Below are 25,535 nucleotides of genomic sequence, written 5' to 3' on the forward strand. Positions count from 1 at the left end.
ATCAATATTTTGCGGCCATCACTAGCGTATCGCTGAACCTAAAAAACAGGGAAATCCAGTACAAAAATAGTACAACGCCGTTACTACACCCCATCTAGAATGAACATTATGCGGATACTGCCCTCGCCGCTTTGCTGGCGGGGGTGTGGAACAATAGGCACAATGGGACATATCGTGTGGTCCTGGACAGAGATTCAACCATTCTGGCAAACAGCGCTACACCCACTTCCCAGAGGCCAATATACCATCAACGCCGGAAGACGTGCTTTTCGGGGCCAACTATAGAGACTGGCACACAGACCCCATGGCATGCAAAGTCATACATGCAACATTATTCACTGCCCGGAAACTCCTGCTCATGAATTGTAAAACCTCCGAAATACCGACCACCGCCCAACTGTCTGCCATGCAGGCTAAGATGAGCTTGCTGGAAAAAAAAAGCGCACTCCAAAGACTGAACCCGACCAAGGCGGCACTAGCACATGCATCCTGGAGGAGGCAAGACCCACCTTCACGGAACTCGCTCCATACGAGGGGGGTGAGGGGGGGTTGGGAGGGTTGAACTGACAAGAATCACTCTTGACACTCATCTCAGTTTTGCTCTAAATGTACCAGTAATATATTAATGTCCACAGTCTCCTAGCTATTTAAGTCACCCGAGGGTGTAGGAAGTGTCTGTGTACCATCCCCAATGGGTAGTTTCTTATTTAGAGAAACTAAGTGTGTATTTTAAGTGTATTTGTATGTTATTATATTGCCCCTTCTGAAGAAGGCTAATCGAAAGGATAATCGATGGAGCACACTGGCTCGATTGACCGAAATAAGAGTTTTCCTATCCAAAAGTGAAAAACTGCAGAAAAGCTCAAAGAGCGAAACCCGAGGACTCAACACTTGAACATGCAGTAAAAATCTGAAGATAGCTGCCTGGGGAGGGGCTTAGGTAGAGGGCAGTCATTGGCTGGGGGCAGCATGACCCAGAGCTCAGCGATTGGTTTATAGGATAAATACAGTTCAGAAACGAAACAAACTTTTTTTTTCTTTTACCGAGGATTCCCAACCTGACAGGAAATATTTATGAGAATGTAAATCCATGCCAGACCCCATGATGGAGAATTTTCATTTTATTGCTGCTCCAAGAGAAAAGACACCATAACGTGTTCTTGATCTCTGCATGAGTAGTCTGCATAGCAACCGACTCCTTAGGAAATCAAAACTTACAGTCCTGCCTCTAGCAACAGCCACTTATATTGGTGAAGGTTACATTTTCCTTGGGCCCATAAGGTCTTTTACATGTTGCATCTGAAAAAATATTGACTTGTCAATCTGTTGCATTTATTTTTCATGTGAAGCATTTTATTTATTTTTTAATGAGTTGCATCTTGCCATCACTGTTCAAGGCCCCTCATGTTCATTTTGGCAAGGGAACATTTTTCTCCATGTCCATTTCTGCATGCGAAATGCACAAATATTTAGATATGGCAGTGCTTTCCATGTTGGATCATCCTGTAATGTTTCTTGGCCTTCAATTTCTCATGCAAAGCCCAATTGGTAAGTGAACTTTTCAGTCCACTAGGCACCTAAACAGTGTTGAAGTTGAGAGGCTGGCTTTTCATTCGGTCAGTGTGCTTTTCCATAAGAATAAAGTATTTCACATTAGATGCGTAACCTGGCCTTTCTGTTCATTTTCCATGGCTGAAAATATCCCAAAGTCTCAAGGCGGTGTTTGGTTTCGCAGGCCTGGAGCCGTGAACAAAGGCAGGTGAAGATACCCCCCACCCGAGGAGCAGCTGCAAGGATGGCAACAACGAGGCACCTGTTGGGGAAATTTACCAATACCCCTAGTCTTGGGACTGAAAGGAGGCCTCCACTACACAGGAAGTCACTGCTAAGCTCAGATCAGTAAAAGAACACCTGGAGGAGGACTTGTTTGCCCAGCTGCTCGAGATGTCGCCAAGGCAGGAGACCAGCACAAATCAGCAGTCAGTCCAGTTGTGGGCTCCAGGCAATTGTCCCTCCAGGAAGAATGTCAGCAGCTGAGAGCAGACAGCTCCTAAGGACTTCGCACCCACAATAAAGGAGAAACTGCAGTTCCAAGGGAGCAGATTCAATAGTGTCTTCACAGCACACCCTCCAGGGAATTTTGCAGCTGCAGCACAGGGCCAGAAGGATGCCTTACAGTGAAGAGGACGAGGTACCTGGCTGACCCTGCCTGCCAAGGAAGAGAGCACCTTTGTAGGTTCCCTCTGGTCGTAGAAACAGGAACCTGGAACAAGAGAATCGTCGAGTATGCAGAGCTTCCAGGAAATTGTAGGATACCTCCAATCAGCAGCAGCAGGACAAAATCCAGACGGTTCGAGAAGGTAATGGTGTGGGGTCTGCATTTTTATACACATTCAGAACCACGCAGGAGAAGAGAGGGCTCTCCCTGCTCCCCAATCACACACCATACACCCATAGTGCTTAGGACTGCTTTCCAATCAGTGGAAAGCATCCCACATACAGACATCAGCAGGCTAAATCCCCCCCCCTTGCCCTGCCCTAACAGCCAGGCTGTGTTCAGCCCTGAAAACACATACCCGGTTTAAACCACTATATACTGATCATAGGCTATTGGGCTCTCCCAAGCTGGGGGATGCTTGTAGCCCATGCCCATATAATGCCACATCCTCTCTCCAGGGCAAGCATGCCATGGGGGGACGGGGGGGCAGAGGGGGAGGGGGGTGCTCCCTCTGGACCTAGAGGAGAAACAGGGAAAGGACAAAAACACTTGTCCCTTTCAAGGGATTCGCAAAAACACCCAGGTGGTAAAATAGCTGGGCTTCCAGCTTATACAAAGTGGTTAAAGGAAGCCATCTGCCCTGCAATATGTATGACACACACAACGATGCCCCCACACTTGGGTGCCTTAAGGGCTCCCCAAGGGAGCACCTTACAATGCACAAGAGTTGGGGTTCCCAGTGAGGCTGTGGATTTACTATCCCTAGGGAAAGAAATAGTATTCCAAAACGAAATGAACAGCAGTGGCCCAATTGGGCCTCCAACCCCCCAAATCTGTGAGCAGTCTAGTAAAGTGGAGAAGGTTTCCAACCCTAGCTTACAAAATAAGGAAAAATGATAGGAGGCCACACGGTGTGCAGAAATTGACTTTGATTAACAGCCTCGCTATTCACCTGAAGCAGTTTTTAGCAGGTGAGTGGGTCAGTGCAGGCTGACAATTTCCTGTGTGATATTAAAGATTTAAAAGCCTACAAAAAAGGACATCTTCCCTAACAGTGGCAAAGTGATAAATACAACCCAGACAGGGAGTTCGAGCAAGGGGATTAAGTCTAGTTAAAAAGATACTAGCCAAAGGTGCAGGTAGATAGAACACCTAATAGGGTAAGAAGCAGAGAACCATGAGGGTAAAAAAAGGTATTAAGGATTAGCGATCCACAAGAGTGAAGCAGGTTGTGGTAAAGGAAAAGAAATGTCAGGTCAACAGAGATAAAGGGTATGCAGGTAGATGTAGTTGAGTTAAGACGCCACAGGAGTCGGGGGGGGATGTAGATATTGTAGCAATGATCCCCCTCTTTCCAGGACTTCGGGTCTGCAACCCCTGCTAAGCTGCTATCCTCCACAAACCATAAACAAATCTTAATGTGGACAGTAGGTCACACAAGACAGAAGGTGCCACAAAGCTGGACCCTTACCCCACCACCTACCCTAGAGCCATTCCTGGGCACGTGGTCCTTGCTTCCACTCCAGCCGACAAAAGAGAAATACAACAGACAAGATACAGGAATCAGTCCAGCCAGAGAGCCAAACTCTGGCAGGAGAGCTCTGAAACAGTCCACTGCCCCAGCACCGACCCATACAACATTGTAGCATATTGCCATTGCACCTTTAGAAGGGGTAGTGGGAACCCAGGTCTGTATATGGGCTGTATGTGTTCTGTGTGTCAGTGGAAATGCACAACTTCTGCTGCAGTGGTTCTGTGTGTCTGAATAAATCTTGCATGTCTGATGCCCATGTTCTGTTCAAGAGGCATACTTGCACTGTTGCTGCATGAACGATTGCTTTCTTTGTGAAGGCTTCTCCTGCCTCTTCCCCGGACTCTTGTAAATCTTGTAGCCCACTCATGCTATATGATCTTAGTTGTGATAAGGTATTAGCAGATTGGGTGGCACAACTTGCATGTTTTTCCCTTAATGGAAGCTAGACAACAAACGTTTAAAGAACACCGATTTAGGGTGACACTAGGTAGTACCTCATGGGAGAACACCTCACTGTAAAGTGGTTTTCAGCAGTGCAGTGGAAGGTTTAGAGTGACAAATCCACCAAGAACAACATTTGGTACTAGGATCATAAAGCAAAAGTATAATTGGCAAAGGGCAGAAGGGAGAATACCCATAAAGCTGAAAAGCAAACTCTTAAGAGTACCTTTGAAAGATACCAGCATGCTCTGCAAATATGCGTGCCGGACACCGGAGGTGGAGGTTTTAAGACTCAAAGCTTTTTTGTACCAGTCTACCAACTTCTTGGGTACCTCTGTGTTGAACTTCTGACACCAGAGAGTTAGAACAGAGACAGCGTGCACAAGGGTTCCTTCGTGAACTACGAGAGAAATGGAATCATTAAATCAGTATGCACATCACAGGTTTGCTTGCACACGCACACATGTATCCACAGTACATGGAACAAAGCAAGAAATAGTTCTGCATTTAAGACACTAAATAACATGGTTGCTAGGTCTCATGATTCATTAGAACATGTGGAAATGGGATGGAGAAATGAATTCATGCAGAACATAGCCCAGCACATACTTTACTCTGTTTGGCAAAAGCTGAAATCTTTACCTTCTTGTGTCAGAAAAGGAATGAAGAGCTCTAGAACTATCGTGCTCAGAGCATGACTGGACACTCCTGTAACACCATGGTTACTAAAGCTGCCGATCCCTGCAAAAGAGGAAAAAAGGTTGGTGTTCCAGTGAAACAAATGTAGAAAAGGGAGAAAGGGAATCAAAACAGGATGTAATCAGGGAGACCTCATTGGTGTGGGTGTGTGGGTGTGGGTGTGTGTGTGGGTGTGTGGGTGTGTGTGTGTGTGTGTGTGTGGGGGGGGGGGTGTGGTGGTGTGGTGGGTGTGTGGTGGGGGGGGTGTGGGGGGTGTGTGGTGGGGGGGTGTGCAAAGGATTAAGAAAAGGACAGCAAGTGTAAAAACACAGAAGATGCTGCACTGTTAAAGACCGTTAAGGGAGTTTTCCTAAAGTCCTACCGGCAGTAAGATTTTAATAAGTTATCCCAGTGGTTTGTAGATCTCCAATCAGTGTTGGGTAAGAATGTGTGCAGTCACAATGGGTGAGACTACACAACACTTAGCTGCTTGGTATAGGTCTGTACTACACAAGTTGGTAGTGTGACTGAACAGCCAAGCCATCTCAAGAGGGGTAAATGAGCAGTAGAGCTGTACAATTGAAATCCGTAAAAACAAGTTGTTAGGGAGAATTCTCAGAAATTTGCTAATTCCGCTCTACCTTGTTTTTTGAGGACTTTGAAAGCGAACCCCAACTGACAGGGGCGCCCCTTAAATACAGGGGACTCAATCACCATAAACCAGAGTAAATGCACCCCTCTAGGGAATTAAAAGCCATGAGTCTATCTTGCAAGTGATACCAACACTTTAATCTTTACAGCATTCTGTCCTCAGTGGCTGGCTCCCAAGTCCTGAAGACTGATGCTGGGCCTGGGGCTGAAATACTCTTGACTTGGTCACTGGATACCAGCTCCTACAAAATTGTCTTTCTTGCCATACAAGGGATGCTGCAGAGTCTCCAGTATGCATGGCCAGGTTCCGTTTGGGACAAGCTACATAACATTATGCTGCATATGCAAGAATGCTTTGTTGCTATTTTTTAGCATGATTAACTATGTTATAAACATTCATACATAAACACATCTCCCCGCCATTATCTCCGCACTTGCTCCATAAAATGATACATTATATGGTTCAGTAAATCCTACAATAAACCTGTTTTCCCATAGTATTCTGTTGCGGCTTGTGATTGACAGGAACAGCTGCTCTGCCACTTTGTGCTCTCTACCAGCCTGCCAGTAATCTATATTTAGCACAGCCTGACTTTATCGTGTGCTTTGAGCAAAGCTAACGTCCAATATAACAGTTTTCCATATATATATTTCCATCTGAATAGTTATTTGCACTTATGTTTCAATCCTAACTATCTTTATTTAGTGACCCCTCCTCCCCCCTGGACATGTGTAGTGCTTCGAAAACAGTTAACAGAAATCTTGCCTAGTTCTAAAGCGCTTGGAAAGTTTGGAAATTAAGGAAAGCACTAGGCTCCCTCCCAACAACTTCCATTTTTTTACCTGGAGAGAGCGAGACCCTTTTTCCCACTCTCTCATGTATTTTTCTGTAATTTGAACTGTTTCTTTTGGTTGTGGAGTCTGACAAACTCCATAGACATCTTTTACATTGTGGAACACAGCACCTTCAGTGAAGTGGAACAGGGAAGTATTTCAGATTTCCCAACGGTTTAAATACCTTTCTCTTTGATAACTACTGTTTCCAAGAGCAGTGAAGTGACATTGAATTTACTTACATTTGACCCAGCACACACAATCTTACAATAGGGTACTGGAGGGGATACTTAGTATCCCCTTTGTCTAGTTTCTCATGTAACATTTTTCTGTTAACCTTTCTACAATTAATGGCGGTGGCAGTGGTTTACTTTTAACTAACGTGTGCTTTTACCACAGGCTGCGTTTGCAGCTGCAGTAGAGCACCCTTGGGTGCAATTTTTGTCAAAATGGCCGGTCTTTTTACGCCATTTCTTGCTGGAACGGTCCTTCTTGGGATTTACTCTGCGCCAAACCAGGTTTGGTACCTTTGTTCTCTTTGTCTTTGGTGGGATTCACGAGTGAAGTCTGCCTCTGGCTTCAGAGTGTCGGGCTGAGGCAGGAAGTGAGGGAGGTGCCCAAAACTGCCTGTGCTTTATCCCCTTGGTTACAGGAATGCATCCAAAAGGTGATTGGCCGGCTGGCTGTCCGGCAAGGACAGTCACCCTGCTGTGAGTTTGACAGCTAGGCTGGAATGAATGGGAGAAACCTGCATAAAAGGCAAGGCTTTTTGGCTTGGAAGGCAGAGACTGCCACTGGACGAAGGAATCCGAAGAACTTGGAAGAGACGCCTGCTGCAACTTCTGGACTGTTGGTTTGCCCGGTGAAGCCCTGCTGCTGTGCTGAAGCTCCGAATTTGCCTCGACTAGAGAAGCCCTGCAAGGACGACTTCTCCCCTTGAATTGGTGGGACCAATCAACTCCAAAGTGAACACGTCTGGACATCCTCTTGGAGCTGGATGTAATTCCACTGGTGTTGCTGTTGGAACCGAAGTGTCAGGGAGAGGAACACCAGATTGGAGCGCATCGTCGGACCTGAGCTGAAGGAAGATCCTCCGGACTCCCAGAAAGCAAGACTGACCAAGCCTGAGCCCCCTCAGAGTGCTGGACCCCAGAAGCAAGGTAAGTACAAAGTGGTAGCCGAGAACCGCGATGGTGCTATTTGCTGAGACACGAGGATGTGAAAGCGCAAACTGCCGCTGAATTGAAGTTTGACCTTTGCTGTTGCTGACCGTCCCAACGCAGTGCAGGAGTACTCACTCTTGTCCCCACCACTGAGGCCCAGGAACAACAGGATCTGCAGAGCTACACAGTAACAGAAGCCAGCTGGAACCATTTGTTCTAACCAAAGGTACTGTACAGTCTAAGAACGTACCTCTTGTTGGGTAGCCTTACTTATTCTCAGTTGAGACTGGTCTTGGTTGCTTGCATCTTCTACCCCTCTCCAACCTCCCAGCTTGTGGCCCTACATTGATTCTTTTCTACAAAGACTTGTGCAAGACTTTACTTACCTGCAAGAAGTGCTTCAGCTCACCTAGACTTTTGCCCAATTGCCATTGGCCGGCCTGGCTCCCTGAATTACTTCTTCCCTCTGATTGTGTTTGCCCTCCTTCCAGGAAAGGGTTAACTTACTTTGCATTGGGGGTTCAAAAAGTACTTACCTGCTTGAGAATATTTGTGTGATCTCTTGTTTTATTCTAATAATCCTTGTTTTACACTCATCTCAGTATTGCTATAAATGTACCAGTGATATATTAAAGGCCAGTGTCCTAGCTATTTAAGTCACCTCAGGGTGTAGGGTAATGCACCAAATCTTGCCTAACACAAGTAGCCAAGTAACACACAAGGTTTCATTTATAAATAGTCATTTAAGGTCAGTTTTAAATAAGCATACTTTAAAAAGGCAAGCGATCGTAACAATACCAATAAACTTTGAAACTACTTTACACAATCAAATAAGCCAGTGAATAATCTTTGGATATGCTTCATACACTTCTACACCTGTATGTGACTTCAATCACAAGTATAGTATTTGTATTTATATTTTACACTAGCATACTTTGCAGATTCAGAGTTGCAGAAATTAAAGGTTAAGGGCAGTAAAAAGTTTAGAACAGATTGTCAGGATATGCGAGAACAACTGAATCCTCCAATGAAGTCTAAATAAGCCTTTCCCAGCAGTAACAGTGTTAAACAAGCCACAACTTATGAGGGACAAGCAGTATCAAAGTCAACGGATTAAGAAGAGTTCCTTTAGGGAGCCAGGACAGCCAAGCCATTGCAACACAGTCTATGGATCTGATGCACTTCTTTGATAAGTCTGGCAAACAGTGAAAGAGTTCAGAAATATCACTTGTAGGTTCACAAGCTGTGAAACTTGTGCTAAGGGATTTAAAGTCAACTCGAAGAAAATGTAGCCAATGCAATGCCCCAGTGAGAAAAGCACAGCTAAAAGGGCTGTAAGGTAAGTACCCCAAGCCTAAACAGTACCTCTGGTTAGAAGATGAGTGGTCTAGCGGGATTCCATCTTGCTACAGTGATGCAGAACCTGGTTCCTGAGCCTCAGCCGTGGGAACAAGAGGGAGGACGTCTGGAGGGCTCCTACGGCAGTACTCGGGAAGGTCGTCAGCAGCTACGGGCGCTTTTCGGTTCAGCAGCACTTTGCGGTTTCAGAGCTTAGCACACAGCACTGATGAGGATCACAGACACCGGTTGGACTTCCTTCACTCCCTCGGTCCTGCACTCTATTGAGGGGACTCTGGATCTGGAGGTCCTACTTTTGGAGGGTCCTTAGTAGACCAGACGCCGGTTGGGGGTGAGGGGGGGAGAAGGGGGGGGGAAATTCCGCTCTTCCTCCCCCCACAGACAGTGGACTCGTGCAACTGCCCAAAGATATAGCAACTTCCTGGAGCTATTCACAGTCATCAAGGCTTTTCAGGCTTTCCAGCAACATCTCCAGGGTCTGACGGTGCAGGTCCTCACAGACAGCACCACGGCCATGCTCCATCTGAACAAACAGGGAGGCACACACTCTCGAAGTCTGTCCAAACTATCACAGAAAATATAGAGGTGGGCACTCAAGCGTCCCAACATGTTCCAGGAGAATTCACTTCTCTGGCAGACACCCTCTACCAGAAGAGCACGGGTGGCAACTCAACAGATACCGTAGACAAAATATTCTCTCTATGGGGTCACCCCCCCACCCTCACTAGACTTGTTCGCCACAAAGCTAAACGCCCAATGCCCAGACTTCCCGTCCAGGTTTCCCAGCCAGGGTCCTCCAAGGGTTATGCCCTGTGGAAGAACTGAGCAGGATAGTGCACAAAATGCACCAGGAACAAGTAACCTTGATCCTGGTTACTCCTATGTGGGCAAGACAGCTTTGCTTTACACATCTGCTCAAACCGGCGGTGTGCGACCCAATCAAGTTCCCGTACAACATGTTGACACAACACAAGGGGGCACCCCTCCACCCACGCCCACAATCAATGAACTTGGCAGCTTGGCTCCTGAAGTCAGAGTTTGGCCACTTAAACTTTCCACAAAAGGTGTATGGATAGCCTAAAGGAGGCACGAAAACGGTTAGGTACAGATTTGGGATAGGACACTTAGGGTATACGACAACAATCTCAGCCTCATGGCAATAGGACCCAAGCTTTGGTATAAGTGAACTACAACGGTTAGTAGCGCAGTCGAGCAGCCAGGCTCATCTCAAGAGGGGTCCATGTGAGCTGTAGAGTGGTTACAAAAAGATTCACAGTGACAAGTATTCAAACAAACACTTAAACTCAAGGTTTCTTGATAAAAAACAATTTACCGGTCATTTATATAAGCCTTCCTTAGAAGGGAGTAATATAATAGCAACACACAAATACCTTCAAAAATACTCTTAGTTCCTAAATCAGCAAGCACCCATTTGGGATGCCTACACCCTCCGGTGACATCAATAGTTAAGACACTGTGGACATTAATATGTTACTGTTATAATTTAGAATAGCACTGAAATGTGTTATAGAAAAGGTTATGAACAAGCAAGAGATCACTAATATTCTTAAGCAGGCAAATACTTTTCAACCCTCCCCAGTGTCAGAGGAGAGAAGAGTCTTTCAGTGAAACAGGCTAGGCCAAAGTCAATGGGAAAAAGTCTATGTAGCTGAAGCACTTCTTGCAGTTAAGAAAAGTCTTTGCACAATGTTTTAGAAGTCTTTAGTGAAAAAAAAAAGTCAATGTAGGGCCTGCAAATCTACAACAAGGTGGTACGTTCTTAGATTTTACGGTACTTTTGGTTAGAATAAAAATGCAGCAGATGACTTCTGTTCCTGTGCAGCTCTGCAGATCCTGGTGTTCCTGGGCCTCAGTCGTGGGGACAAGAGGGAGGACTTCTGGGGACTCCTGCACTGCAATGGGATGGTTACCGATAGCAACCGGCAATCTTCAAACAAGTGGCAATTCAGTGTTTCAGCTCCTTGTGTCTACCACAAACAGCACCACTGTGGTTTTTGGCTGTCGAGATGGACTTTCCTTGCATCTGGGGTCCAGCACTCTGTTGGTGGCTCAAGCTCGGTCAGTCCTGCTTCCTGGGAGTCCGGAGGATCTTCCTGGAGCTTTTAGCCAACTTAAAAGCAACGCACACAAATTGGTGTTCCTCCCCCTGGCGTTTTGGTTTTCCAGCAGCAACTCTGTGGAAATTCAACCAGCTCTGAGAAAGAGGTCCAGGTGGCTTACTTTGGAGTGGATTGGTCCCACCAACTCAAAGGGAGAAGTCGTCCTTGGAGGGGCTTCTCTGTCAATATGAATTTGGAGTTACAGCGCAGCAGCGGGGCTCCACCCGGCAAACCAACGGTCCAAGAGTTGCAGCAGGCGTCCTCTTCAAGCTCTTCTTCGGATTCCTTCCCCCAGTGGTCGACTGCCTTCCAAACCAAAAAGCCTCGCCTTTTATGCAGGTTTCTCCCATTCATTCCAGCCTGGCTGTCAATCACCCAGCAGGGTGGCTTTCCTTGCTGAACAGCCAGCCGGCCAATCACCTAGGAGTGCATTCCTGTCTCCTACGAGACCAAGCACAGGGAGTTTCGGGCACCTCCCTCACTTCCTGCCCCCACCAGACACCCTGTAGCCAGAGGCAGGCTTCACTCATGAATCCGGCCAAAGACAAAATGAACAAAGGGACCAAACCTGGTTTGGCGCACAGTAAATCTCAAGAAGGACCTTTCCACAAGGAAATGGCGAAAAAAGCAGACCGGGCCATTTTGACAAAAATGGCACCCACGGGTGCTTTACTGCATCTGCAAACGCAGTCCGCGGTAAAGACACCACAGTAGTAAAAAATAAACCACTGCCACCAGCCATTCATCGAGGAAAGGGTAACAAAATTGTTACATGAGAAGCTAGACAAAGGGGATGCTATGTAACCCCTCCAGCACCCTATTGTAAGATAGTGTTTGTTTATTTACTATGCTGCGCAAAACCCAGAGGTAACAGGGCGCAACAGAGAAAAGGAAGATAAGATTACATAAAAGCTTATTTACAAGGTAAGGCACAATTGAGTAGGAAGCAGATAATTACATTATGTACAATCTGTTGAGAGCATATATAAAATATGCATACAGTAATTTACATTTCAGCGGGTCAGTTTATGTACATATATACAGTTACGTTGGCTAGGGGCTGTTAGTGTGCAGGGCACGGTTCAGTCATGGGGGTCGTTGGATTGTAACCAGGTGAGAGCGTTTCGCCTAAAGCTGTAATAGGATTGGTCAGTTCTGATGTTGATTGGGAGAGCATTCCAGTGTTGGGCTGCCATGACAGGGAAGCTACTGCCACCCATTCTCTTTTGTATGAATTTGGGCACCTGTTGGCAGTAGGAGTTGGTTGTTCTGGTGGGTCAGGTGGAGGTTCTTTTTACTAGTCTGGTTGCGAGGTATGGGGGGGGCTGCGTCGTTTAAGCATTTGAAGGCGAGTGATGCTGTTTTAAGTGAGATGCGGTCACAGATTTTGAGCCATTTGTGTTCTCTTTTGTTGGATATGTGTTCCTTGTATGGTAGGTTAAGGGCTGTTCTGAGTGCATTGTTTTGCAGTGTTTGAAGTTTGTCGGTTATGTATTTTTTGGCTCCTAGGTACATGGCATTACAATAGTCGAGTCTGGACAGTATTAGGGCATTGGCGATGATACAGCTTGCTTGGGAGAGGAATGCTCTACTTGCCCTGATAAGCTTGCAGTTTTAAGCAGTAGAGGACGCTAGTGAATTTGTCTTAGTGACAAGGCCGAGTCAAGGTGAAAGCCTAGAGTTTTCACTGTTTTGACAACTGTGATAGTGTTGCCATCAATGTTAAATGCCTTGTAGTCGGAACTGAGTTTTTTTAGATTGGCGTTGGAGCCGAGGAGCAGGATTTCTGTTTTCTCATCATTCAGGCATAGGCCATGTGTGGCCATCCATGCCTGAATGATGAAGTATATTTTGTTTACCAAGGCCGTATCTGAGTCAAAGTTGCCCGAAAGGGTTATGAGGATCTGGGCGTCATCTGCGTAATTAGTGTATGTGACACCCAGTCCATCCAACTTGTCAAATAGGGGCTTGGTAAAGATGTTGTACAGGGTAGGGGAGACGCAGGAGCCCTGGTGTACACCGCACATTATTTTGATAGGGTCTGCTGAGGCTAATGAGGAAAAGACTCATAGTTCGATTGTCCAAGAAGGACTGGATCCAGGCTATGGCCTCTTTGAAAAGAGGGCAGCCGAGGCCAGGTGTTCGCACAGGACTGTGTGATCTACCAGGTCAAAGGCCGCCGACAGATCGAGGAGGAGTAGCATGGCAGTGTTTCCTTTGTCGTTAATCGCATTGATCTGGGTTTTAAGATCGATTAAGGAAGTCTGTGCCGTGCTGCGGTCTGAATCCAGATTGGCGGGCACCTAGAAATTTGTGGGTTTCTAGATATTGCTGGATTTGTAGGTATGCTACTCTGTATTATCTTTAGCAGGAACAGCACTGTGGTGATGGGCCTGTAATTAGTGGGGATAGAGGGGTCTAGGGTGCGCTTCTTGAGTAGCGGCAGAACCCAGGATTCTTTGCGATTGCTTGGTATGGTGTTGGAGAAGGATGCGTTGATCAGTTTGGGAGCTAAGTCCCTGGCAGCATCCTTTATTATCTGGGGTGGGCAGTTGTCGCCTTTGCAGTTGGATGGTTTGAGTGAGGCGATAACCCTTTTTATTTCTGGAATGGAGATTTTAGCGAATCTGAAGAGATTAGGGCCTGGTGGATTAGTTATTTTGGCATGATTGCTAGGAGATGAATCGTTGGTGGTTAGAGTCTTTTTTTAGAGCGATTTTGGTTTTTAGAGTTTTGATTTTGTTAGTGCGTTTTGGACCCTGGTGCATTATTGTTTGTCTTTAGTTATGTTATCGGGTGAGGGTGTGGGGGATTCCAGTTCCCTTAGGATAGCAAATAGTTCCCCGGTATTGGAGCTGGATTTCTCAATTCTTTCATTGTATAGGTTATATTTTGAGTAGGATTTCTTTTTTGTCGTTATTTGCGAAGAGTTCGAGTTGTAGTTTGTTCTCTTCTGTGGGGGTATTGCGCCATTGAGTTTCTAGTTTCCTTTTTTGCATTCTTAGTTCTTTCAGATGGGGGTGAACCAGGCGTTCAGGTGGGGGGCAATGGTGTCTAGTCCTTTCTTCATAGCATTGTTATAACTTTCTACCAGGCACTCTGGAAATAGCTTGTCAGGGAGAGCATTAAGGGTTGGCAGCAAAAGTGGTAGGAGTTTGTCAGGAGTTATATATTTCTTTGCTCTAGTGGGCAGTGGTGGTGCAATGATATTTTTTTCACTGACTTCTTTATAGAGTGATAATGTGAAGTCAATGAGGTAGTGGTCTGTCCAATGTTGAGGAGTGGTTTTGATGATGGTGGTATCGCAGTTCAGGGTGGCGATCCAGTCCAAGATCCTACCTTTGTTATGGGTAGGGGAAAGCACTTTTTGGATTAGGCCGTGTTCACCAAGCATGTTGGCTATAGCTTGTGCTGGTTTGTCATCAGGGTCGTTCAAGCCAAGATTCAGGTCGCCTAGTAATAGTATTTGAGGTTTATTTTGTATTGTTTGCTAGGAGGCTGGATAAATCTGCTTCGAAAGAACCAATGGGGCCGGGTGGCCTATAAATTAGGTAGATGGTTAAGGTGCGACAGTTGGAAATGGGCAATTTGGCTGCAAGGAGTTCGCAGGATTTGAGAGGTGATTGAGTCGATGGTCTTCGCTCAAGATTAGTCTTTGCTATGATGGCCAGTCGGCCTCTTCTGTTGTTGGGTCTGTCCATTCTGATTGATAGTTTTCAGGGATGGCTATTGAGAGTGCTGAGCCTGCTGCTTCGTGCAGCCATGATTCGGTGATTGCCAGGAGGTCGAGGTTGTTGGTGGATAAGGTGTCTGCTATTTCCGTGGTGTGGGCCACTAGTGATCTAGCGTTGATGAAGGCTCCGGATAGAATAGTTGTGTTGGGTGTGTCCTGGATTGTTATAGGGATGGGTTTAGATTGGTGGAGTTCTTACAGTGTGTAGTTAGGTTGGGGCATACTTTAGGGTGTTGTGAGGTAGATCTTAGGAGAGGGTTAGGTGTCTTGCTGTGGCAACTGGGCTCAGAGACGGGGTAACGTGGCTCGGAGCCTACCGTTTCTTTGTGATCGGACAGGGTGCATTTTCTGCTGGGTACATGGTTAATGAAGCAGTAGAAATGGTGAGGTATAATAAGGGTGAGAGGAGGTATAGTAGGGTGGCAGTCTGATTTTGGCTAAGGCACATTGTATAGTTTTGAGGTGGGCTAAAGGTGGATGATAGATACCTAGAGGGGCCACTGGTGGCTGGCAGTGGGGGTATATGCTAGATGCGATATATGCTAGATGCGATATTCAGGCGATAAGGCAAGTTATGGCTAGTCCAGCATCAAGCAGGCAAGCATATACTAGATGTGACATTCAAGTAGTAGGGCAGATCAGGGCTAGTCCAGCAACAAAGTAGCAGGCAAGCATATACTAGATGCTGCATTCAAGTAATAAGCGACAGATTGAGCTAAAGTTGGCTATAGAGGTGAGGACCATGAATACTGGTGTAGAGCAGGGGCAAGAAACGTGTAGCCAGGTGGACAGCGTGAGCTAATATGCTAAAATACACAAGCTACTTAACACAAAACATCGTATAGGCAGATTAGCATAGTGGGGTGCGAGACAGCATAAGCACAACACAGAGCATGGTACACAGGCTGGCTAGCTAAGCTCAATACAATACACAGTCGGATTAATATAGGTACTTTGAATTGTCGTATAAACACATGTGCAATTGTGAATTCGGCAGATTAGGCAACTATATGCCAGAGCACGGTAACGTAGTACAGGTTCTACAAGGACGTGGTAAGCGGACTAGAGTTGATAGATTGGTGCGATAGCCAGATAATTTGCTATGGGATGCGTGTCGGGGAGCAGCAGCCTAGAGACTAGACAAAGTACTTCACGCAGTAGGTGATAGAGACAAAATGTGGAATGTTCGTTGGCAGACAGCTCTGTTCGCTTGGCGGATAGCCAATGATTGTCCCTTATTAGCGAGGGGTGCTACGCATGGGTGTGGGGAGATGGGCTGATTGAGTGAAGGTCTTACTCGAGTGGGTGCTGGGTCTAGAAATTTAAAAGTGTAAGTAAAGTCAATTTCACTTTACTGCTCTTGGAAACAGTTATCCAAGAGAAAGGTAGTCAAAACCTTTGGGGAAATCTGAAAGACTTCCCTGTAGCACTACAGTGAAGGTGCTGTGTGCTACAAAGTAAAGAGGTGCCTATGGAGACTCCAAAAACCAAAAGAAAAACAGGGTTAAAATCAAATTAAAATACGAGAGTGGGGAAAAAGGGTCTCACTCCATGTAAAAATGAAAAAATCCTAGAGTCCAGAAAAAGAGCTGGGGGTCTCTAAGGTAGAGAGAAATTTGCAAATTTCTGAGCATTCTACCCAACAGACTACAATTAAAACATGCAAAACCTAATTCTCCAGGAAGTGCCAGTGCTGTTCAAAAACAAGTGAAAGTTACATTTGTAATTGTAATGGAAACTCAGCAAAACCTGTCCCTGTCATAATCCAGATAGGTATCTAACTGTATGTAGCGCTTCATACATGGTTTGTCCAACATCTAGGCACTGTGATTATTATACCTCAGTCGATACTCAGTTTACCGACCTCTGAAGGATGTTGGCCAATAAGATAGCTCAGCCGGTTGAGCGCTCGTTGCTGCGATCTGTGCGTGATCTGTAGGTTGCAGGTTCGAATCCCGCCAAGACCAACTCAGCCTTTCATCCTTTCGAGGTCGATAAAGGAGTTCCGACTTTGGTTTGATAATTGTGATCCATGTACAGCGCTTTGCCAAAAGTGCTATATAAATAACCATTTGACTGAGATTGGATATAGAATTTAGCATGGAGTCCTTGCCTCTTTGCACTGTTGCACCATAACATTGGCATACCATTAGGTAGTAATGGCTCCAGGAAATGAGGACTTTCATTAACACGGCAAAAGACAATTCTGCTATCGAACCTCAAAACACAAAACTATTCATGTTTGCTTTACTATGTAATTGGCTAGGGTTTTGTGTTTTTAACATTTAAATATATACTGGAGAGATCAAATGGCCAGATCTTTGAGAAATACAGAAAGGTGTATTCTGTCAATGCAGAAAGCTGTAGCATATTGATTGCCATACAGTTTTAGCACACGTCTGCTGGATGTTGCATAGATTTTACTCTTGCAAAGGAAAAAAGTCATTTTTGCTCTCTTAAAATCACATTTACTCTTAGTTAAAAAATAGGGAGTCAAATACTCCCACCTCAAAATATTATCTGGAGCATTGCACACAGCGCCGTCAGTGCAGTGTCACTGAGAAATCCTTTGGATTTCTCATACAGTTTAAATACCTTTCCTTGTGTGAACTACAGTTCCCAAGAATAGTAAAGTTAAATTGACTTTACTTTCCTTTCCTTTTTCTTTTTGTAGGTCCAGCACACATCTTATGTGGAGTGCTGGGGGGTTACTTCGTAGTCCCTCATCCTACTAGATCATGTAAAAAAATATAAATGGCCTGTGTCGTCTTTATGCCGTTTTCTGTTTGGGAGGCCTTTCTTGGGTTTTACTCCGTGCATTGAAACAGGTTTGAGCCCTTTGTCTTGCCTTTGCCGGGCTTCAGCCTTGAAGCCCGCCCCTGGCTCAGGTGTGTCTGGAAGGACAGGATGTGAGGGAGGGTCTCAAAACTCCCCTGTCCTCCGTCTCTAGGAATTCCTGAATCCAACTAGTCCCGATTGGCAGGCTGGCTGTCCTTTCAGGACAAGCCACCCTGCTGTGTGATTGACAGCCTAGGCTGTGCATGAATGGGAGGAGTCTGTAGTCCGGATCGCTTGAGCTGGTGGAGCGTGAAAAGGTTTTCCTTTTAACAGGTTGTCCTTGGACCACCAGCAAAGAGCCTGAACCAGGGTTAGCGAAACAACCATTAGAGCGTCCTGCTGTCTGCTTCCCTGAGACCACTGTTTCGCTAACCATTCCTGCATTGGACGCATGCGCAGGTGCACATGAGGAACCAAATAAATGCAAGAGGCCATCATCCCTAAATGCTTTGCGTACTGTTATCTGGTGACCGACCTTGTATTGAGATACTTGCAACAGCATATTTTGTACTCTTTCGTTTGAAGGAGAATGCAAGCTCCTCTTTTGTGTTTAGGACAGCCCCCAGAAATTGTTTCATCTGGCTGGGGACTAGACTATTTCTTCTCGATGGAGAAACCAAGATCGAAGAGTAGACTTATTGTTGTACACGTATTTAATTTGCAAATTTGAGGAGATTCCCCCGCGATTAGCCAGTCGTCCAGATAAGGGTATACCGGGATGGGCTTTCTGCATATGTGTGCGGAGACTACTGCAAGCACCTTGGTGAACACTCTTGGAGCTGAGGCGATACCAAACGGGAGTACTTTGAACTGGTAGTGTACTCCCGCCATCTTGAAACGCAGGTATTTTCTGTGCACAGGGTGCATTGAAATATGAAAATATGCATCTTTCATGTCCAATGTCACCATGTAGTCTCCCCGTTTTCAGGAGTGGAATCACCTCCTGGAGTGTGGTTATGCAAAACTATTGTGGTTTGACAGATTTGTTCGCGGGACGCAGATCTAGCACTGGGCGCACGGAAATGTCTTTTTGGCACAATGAAGTAACTTGAATAAATACCCTCGAATACCTTGTTTGCCAGGACTATTTCTATTGCAGCCTTCTCGAGTAGTGCCTTTATCTCCTCCAGCAGTATGGCTTTTACTTCTTCTGTCAGTTTCTATTGTCTTGGCGGTCGGTAAGGTGGTTTCTGAAGCAACTCTATGCAGTACCCGCTTGTCACGGCGGGCAACACCGAGGGTGTGTGGTGTTAGAGAACTCGGTCTGTCTTTTTGGTCCAAAGGCGTCGAACTTGCCTTTAGTAGTGAAGAACAGATGTGTTTTTTGATTAGCGCTTGTATTTTCAGTACCTTTTTAGGACAAGTCAAAATGCCTTTCGCCGCCTGTTCTTCAGCACGCGAAAGGAGGGTGTCCAAACCGACCTTTGCTTTTGGTTTTTGGTAACTGCCATGAGGCAAAAGCATGCGGGATGGCCCAGAGGACAGTGAGGAACCTGAGGCTTTATCCCCAGTCACTGCATGGACCTCGACGCTCGGCCGTGGGGAATATCCTTAGTGTTTGCCTTGGCCGCAAGGGGTCTTCTCCATCACAGGACCGTCAGCCTGCTTCTCCGAGTCAGGGCCTGCACTTGGGGCTCTGATGGATCCCGATCATCCTGGGCATCACTTATGACTCCGTAGTTGCCCTCGCTGGAGTTTTCCGTCACGTCTATGGAGGCCTCGGCCTGCATGGCATGAGCAGCCCAGCGTTTAGTCTGCCAAGCCTTTAGGGTTTTCGGCCGAAAAAGCGGACAGGATTTACAGTGCTTTTCAGCATGATCCCTCGCGAGACAGTGATTGCACACTTGTGGCGTGTCCTTCCACAGGAATTTACGGTGGCAGGATAGACAATTTAAATGGGGGTTTTGTTCATTATGTCTTCGAAGGACAACTGGGCGAAAATAGAAGAAAGTTGATGGGACAGACATTCTCTAAAAGGAGTCAGTATAGAGAACCTCCCCTCTCTCCCCGCTGTAATGGGCCAAAGCCTGAAGAAGCCCGTAAGGCCCAGTCTGGTCGATCACTCTGTCGTCAATGAGATGAGGGTTCGCCAGGAGCAGTCGAGTGGTTGAACAGTCGTGCAGCGTAGCGAACAAAGGAAAGGAAAAGAGTCCACAATTAAACTGTATTAAATCAAAAGGCATCAGCCTGGAAGAGTACTCTGCATTTGCGACCAACTATGATGGTGGAAAAAAACAATCTGAGGGACCTCGACGCGTGAAGGACCATGGGTAAAGTACACGTCAGACTAGACATAGTATTACTAATCATACCCCCTCGACGTCGTTTGAGTTTCAAAAACAAATCTTGCACTACTCCGTAACTTCCACTAGATGTCGGACTACGCAGAGCATGTGATCTAAGCAGATCCATAAGCTCCAGAAATGCATTCTATTTTTAGAATTGTGTGGAGGGTTGGTAGTCATTTTTCATAGTGTTGGTTGGTCATAAATCAATAACAATTTTTATACAAATTGTCTAAGTGTCATTTGTGACACCCACTGTGTGTACTGATTGTGTACCCTTTACAAGCACACCACCTCTTGAGACCTAGTCTAGACCACTCGTCACTGCTACCTTGAAATGGTTTGGCTACAGCTCCCAGAGTTGCCCCTGTCACAATATAGGTTGGCCTTCTATACATGTCCCCCAGCATGGAGGATAGAAAATTAGTCCATCACCCACCGGTCCAAGGGTTGAAGCAGCACTTGGGGCCTTCGCAGAACGTACATTTCAGCAAGGCTTCTTCGGGCCAAACATAGGAAGGGGATGCCGAGCCTCTTTGGGAGTTGTCCACGGATCTTCAGTTAGCTGCTCTCTACACAGGATACTTGGCTCCAACACGGATCTGAAGAAACGGCTGCAGCAGTGCTCTTATCCTAAATACTGGCTGGAACCAAGTCCAAACCTACCAATGGTAAGGATCCCCACCATTCAAACAACCAGCAGTGGTCCAATCGGGAGCCAGCGTGGGCTTCACTGATGCCGCACAACTAGAGACTCTGGCACCACAGATGCAGAGTGGGACCACAGTCCCACCCACATCCTGGGACCACAAACACCAAGCCAGCAGTAGCCGTTACGCTCACCTGGTCTCTGCTGAGGTGTTGGGGCACGGTTGCAGCCCTCCCAGGAATTGGATCACCCCCGTCGGATCTCTACCCCTGCGGATACGATGTAGACTGCGACAACTGGTGACTTTGATCATGCACGGATATGAGAAAATGTGAGTGCGCTGCTCGGTGACTATGGTAACTCTCAAACCCTTCTACCCAAGGTGCGATTTCTGTGGGCATGTACCGCCCCATAAGGCTCACCTGGTATTTATTGATGGTGAGCTCTCTGTCCTGCTACTTCTGGCAGGTGTGCTTGTTTATGGGATCTAGTTCCTTCACTGATCCCTGGTGAGTAGTAGTCCAGCCGCGACTATTCTTCTCTTGATTGGTAGTAAGTGTTTGTCAATGTCTCCTTTCTTTTACTCCCATTTTCCCCCTCCCACTTTCTTGTTATTGTTCTCGATTGTTATTTCCTGAATAACATTTTTGTTGTATAAATGATTATCTATTTCATGTTTTGCTTAGCCATGTTCATTCTAGAATAAACGTGTCATGTAATGTTCTAGATGGAATATACAATTTTGATGTTGTTGCTTAAGTGTTTGTCAGTTAGCTGGATACCCTGGATGTGTTGGGGGTCCTTATCTGCTGTGCTTTATCTATTTCAATAAAAGTACTTACCACAACTGGCGTGTTTATTTTTACAAGAATGGTGACGAGGATGGGATCTGCGTTCCCGTGAAACCTGCCCTGCTTCCCCGAACTTGGGACCCCCCAACACCAGCTACCTAAGAGGAGACAACACTCACCGTGTGTCGTGCAGTGGAGAGGAGCTCGCATCCAGGTTGCTGCGGTGTCATTTTGCCTGCTTTTCGTTTGTCCCAGATCCGTTTGCAGAGGAGTGACTCTGTATTTACCCGAGTGTATGGGACAGTCCAAGCAGTCTCATCAGGATTGTGGCAGTGCGGTTTTAAGGAGCGGCAACACGGCCTGAGATTGCGCCCCGTATTTTGTTTCTTGTATCGGCACAAGGCAGGTCAGTGGGCGCTTGTCACGTGATTATTCACGTGTGCGGACATTCCACAGCCTCCGCGGAAGGAACCGCGTACTTCAAATATATCATTGGTTTCCTCGAATTACGGCTTGAGCAGCAGGTCATGTGCGCTGATGCAGAGTAGTCACTGTGACGTGAGCTGCGCTCCCGATTCACAGCATTAGTGTTTTCGGATTGTGGTTTCAAGCGAGTGAAGTGTGAAAACCGCCCACGGGAAAGAATGTACAAGCAGATCATGCCTGTAGGGTGAAATTGGAAAATGGTGCCAGTGAGGGAGACGATAATGTGTGTGGCGAGAGTGAAATGGTTTTTGTAACTGTGGAAGGTATTATACAAAGGGAAGAATGGATTTGTGTATTGGAATCAGATGAAATGTGGAAACGCGTTATGACATTTGTAGAAGGGTGGCCTGAGAAAAGATTACTTTCTGGTGAGGAAAGTTCACTATGGGAAGTAAGAATTGAATTGTCGGTAAAGGGGGGGTTGCTTTTTCAATGGGACAAATTGGTGTTTCCTGGTTGCCTGGGAGAAAAGTTAATAGGATCTGCACATCAAGGTCATATAGGAGTCTAAAACGAAAGAGGTGATAAAAACTGATTATTGGTGGCCAGGAATAGACCGTGAAATTGAGAGAGTGGTTGGTGCATGCACGGATTGTGTTAAATCCGGAAAGAATTTGTTAGCAGTGTCCCAACCAATGGGAAAGAGACTCCCGAGGGAGTGTGGCAGGATTTAGCAATGGACGTTTTGGGTCCAGCTGACATGGGGGTGGGTAGAGGAAGGTTTATTCTCGCCCTAGTCGACACCTTCTCAAGTTGGACTGAATTTAAGATCATGAAAGAGGCGTCAACGCATTATAGAATTCCTGGAAGTTGTATTTGAGAGAGAGGGTTTGCCTAGGAGTATTCTCACAGACAATGGCCCGCAATTCACGGGAAGGTTGCTCCAAAATTATCTGGTTAAAAGTGGGATTGGGCACAAAAGAACGCCTTTGTATTACCCTCAAGGAAATGGGATGGTCGAAAGGGTTAATGGATGTATTATGGAGGCCATCCGAGGAGAGAATTCGTGTGGTCTGGATAAAAGAATGGCTGTGAGGGAAAGGTTGTACGCGTTGCGGGTGGCTTCAGGTCTGGAGACCGGTATGAGCCCTTTTGAACTCATAAGGGGCCGAAAAGCTAACACGTTGGTGGCGCCAGATTGGCTGGTCAGAGCAAGAGAGACGGATGTAGTTGTGGATGTTGTAAAGAAAAGAATGGATGTACGCAAGGAAAGATGGGTGGAAAAAGTCAATGAGAAGCATCCCAGAAAGAGAACTATGGTTGAAGTTAGAGATTGGGTTAGGATAAGAAAAGCTGTGCTCTCGAAGAAAGGAAAGACTCTTTACACAGATCCTGTCAAAGTTGTGCGGGTTTTTAGAAATGCTGTAGGGTTGGAAAGTGGTCAAATTTGGAATGTGTCCAGAGTTGCAAAGATTAAAAGATGATTTTTGTTTGTCATCTTCTATCTGAGAATATTTTTTTTTAATGAGGGGAGGGGGATGTGTTGTATAAATGATTATCTATTTCATGTTTTGCTTAGCCATGTTCATAAACGTGTCATGTAATGTTCTAGATGGAATATAGAATTTTGATGTTGATGTTGTTGCTTAAGTGTTTATCAGTTAGCTGGATACCCTGGATGTGTTGAGGGTCCTTATCTGCTGTGCTTTATCTATTTCAATAAAAGCACTTCATGAACACAACTGGCGTGTTTATTTGACCCCCAACACATTCAAGGTATCAGCATCAACTCGTTATGGCTTCAAAATGTTTGTCCAACTTCGACAAAGCTTTTTCTTCTGTTTTCTTCCCAATAGATGGAATTGTGGCTCAACAGCAGCTTGTGGAGAACGCGGCCGGGATGAAGATAGATGAAACCACATGTCCGTCAACAGGTGAGTGATGGTTTAAAGGAAAGCGCGAAATGAGATGGGAGCGCGACCTTAACCTCAATGTCTTTTTTAATGTCAAACCTTGCTTTTTGCTTTTTCTTGCAGATTCTGCGGTCACTGACAAAGCGCGTAGTGCTGTGATGCTAAGAAAGATATCTACGTCCCTGGAGTCTTGACGGTGAGCACTGGTGTTAAGATGAAGAGTTCAGCGCTTCAGAAGGCTTGAAGGGGAGCTGCAGTGCCAAGATGAAGAGTTTGACGCTCTGGAAGATGTGAAGATGACGTGCACAGGTGAGAGCCGATTCCCCAGATGGTAAGTATGGAGACAGGAAGCAGGATTTCCAAGGTAAATTCAAATTCCAGGCGGCGGTGAGCGTTACGCTGCATGGATGTGCACAATAACGCGAAGCGTCTGCCTCGTGGATTGGAGCAGCTTTTATAGCTGTGAGCGTGGTCACGCCCACTAGGCCTGGCTTGCCTGCCACACCCTGCCACTCCTAGTGAGTCAACACGTGCAAGGCAACCCAGTAAATAGCAGCCCCACCCAAGAGTACACGTGGGGCTGCTCTAAGTGATGCAAGTGTCCATGTTAAATGCACCTTGCACCCAGAATGCTATGCTTACAATAAAAGCATTTTGTCCCCAATAAATGTTTCTTGTTGTCGGTTATTTATGAGCCTGGCGCCAAAGGTGCCAGGACTGTGTCCAACCTGGCCCGGTCTGTGTTCTTGGCTGGATGACCATGACAGCAGCCTGGGAAAGCTGCTTTCCCAGGCAAATGCATAACCATATAAGGGATTTCCTGACCTTAGAAGGCAGGAAGAAGGCCAGAAGAAAATATGGCCTAAGAACAAGCAGAAAATCTCGTAGCACAGACATTTTAGAGCACTAGCCAGGTTTAGAATGTGCACACAAAAAAAAAAATCTATAATTGTAAAAAGCTATCTGCTGCCACGGGTTTGTTAAGGTTAATATGGGGCCTTAAGCAGGGCCGTGCACTGGCCCCCATTCTGGTTAACCTTTATATCTCCAATATAGCTGAATCACAAAAGGGGGTACATGGCTTTCCTCCAAAATGTTATGGCACATAATGGTAACCAGAAATCCTAAGTGTAAAAGACTAGGGTGATACAAAAGTGCACTGCATTGTAGAATGCTGTATATACACGGTCAAAAGGTTACCAAAAAGGTAAAAAGAAAAAAAGAGAAGTTTTCCCAGTACGATAGTCTGAAGGACTGATCAGCTTCCCCATAAAAAAAAATGTGCACAAGGCCACGGTAGTGAAGCTGAAGGCTTAAGAATCTATAACACTGCTGAATACAACTTACAATCCATCTGGCAATCGTAGCCTTTGAGATCGGGTCCCCTTCCCTTTCAGCTGCCAGCTATACAAGGAACTGATCAGTTTTCCTCAGTTGCTTTCTCTGGTTAAAGGCATACTCTAGTAAAAAATGTTATTGTCCCTATGGGTCGGCCATGTTTTTTTAAGGCTAAGTGGGTCGATTTTAGAAAACTTTCCTATGGAGCTTACCCGAGTTTTCGTCCATTAAACGCACGCGAAAACAAGCACCTGTGAGCCGCCATTTTCTGATAATCCTATCTTTTCCCCGATCACCCTGGCAGACCTGCTTTTGCAGCACTAAATCAATTCCCCCGCCCCTGAGCCTGACATCAGCAGACTCGTACCGCCCATTTCCCAACGCCAAAGCACGTCGTGTCAACATTCGCTGCGCTTCAGCTAATGACGCGTCGCCATGGAAATGGCAGGACGCCTCTCTCCTCAATAAGTATAAACAGACCGTTTCACAACACACAGCAGCCGATTTTCGATTCCATTCCTCTCTCTGTGTTACTTTGAGTATTCTGTGACTCGTTTCAGTGCT

The 25,535-nt window shown here is 46.1% G+C and overlaps 1 protein-coding gene across 1 annotated transcript in view; it reads right to left on the minus strand.

Annotated features, from left to right (window-relative positions):
• The window catches only part of GCN1 (GCN1 activator of EIF2AK4), a 1,783,851-nt gene that overhangs the window by 1,225,392 nt on the left and 532,924 nt on the right, over positions 1-25,535 (minus strand). Inside the window, exons 13-14 of the mRNA XM_069619734.1 lie at positions 4,836-4,934; positions 4,420-4,593 (exon numbers count right to left, since the gene is read on the minus strand). Of these exons, the coding sequence (XP_069475835.1) occupies positions 4,420-4,593; positions 4,836-4,934 (273 nt within the window). The remainder of the gene's footprint in view (positions 1-4,419; positions 4,594-4,835; positions 4,935-25,535) is intronic.

The sequence above is a fragment of the Ambystoma mexicanum genome, chromosome 10 (assembly GCF_040938575.1).
Source record: "Ambystoma mexicanum isolate Mex_15411 chromosome 10, UKY_AmexF1_1, whole genome shotgun sequence".
Taxonomy (NCBI): Eukaryota; Metazoa; Chordata; class Amphibia; order Caudata; family Ambystomatidae; genus Ambystoma; species Ambystoma mexicanum.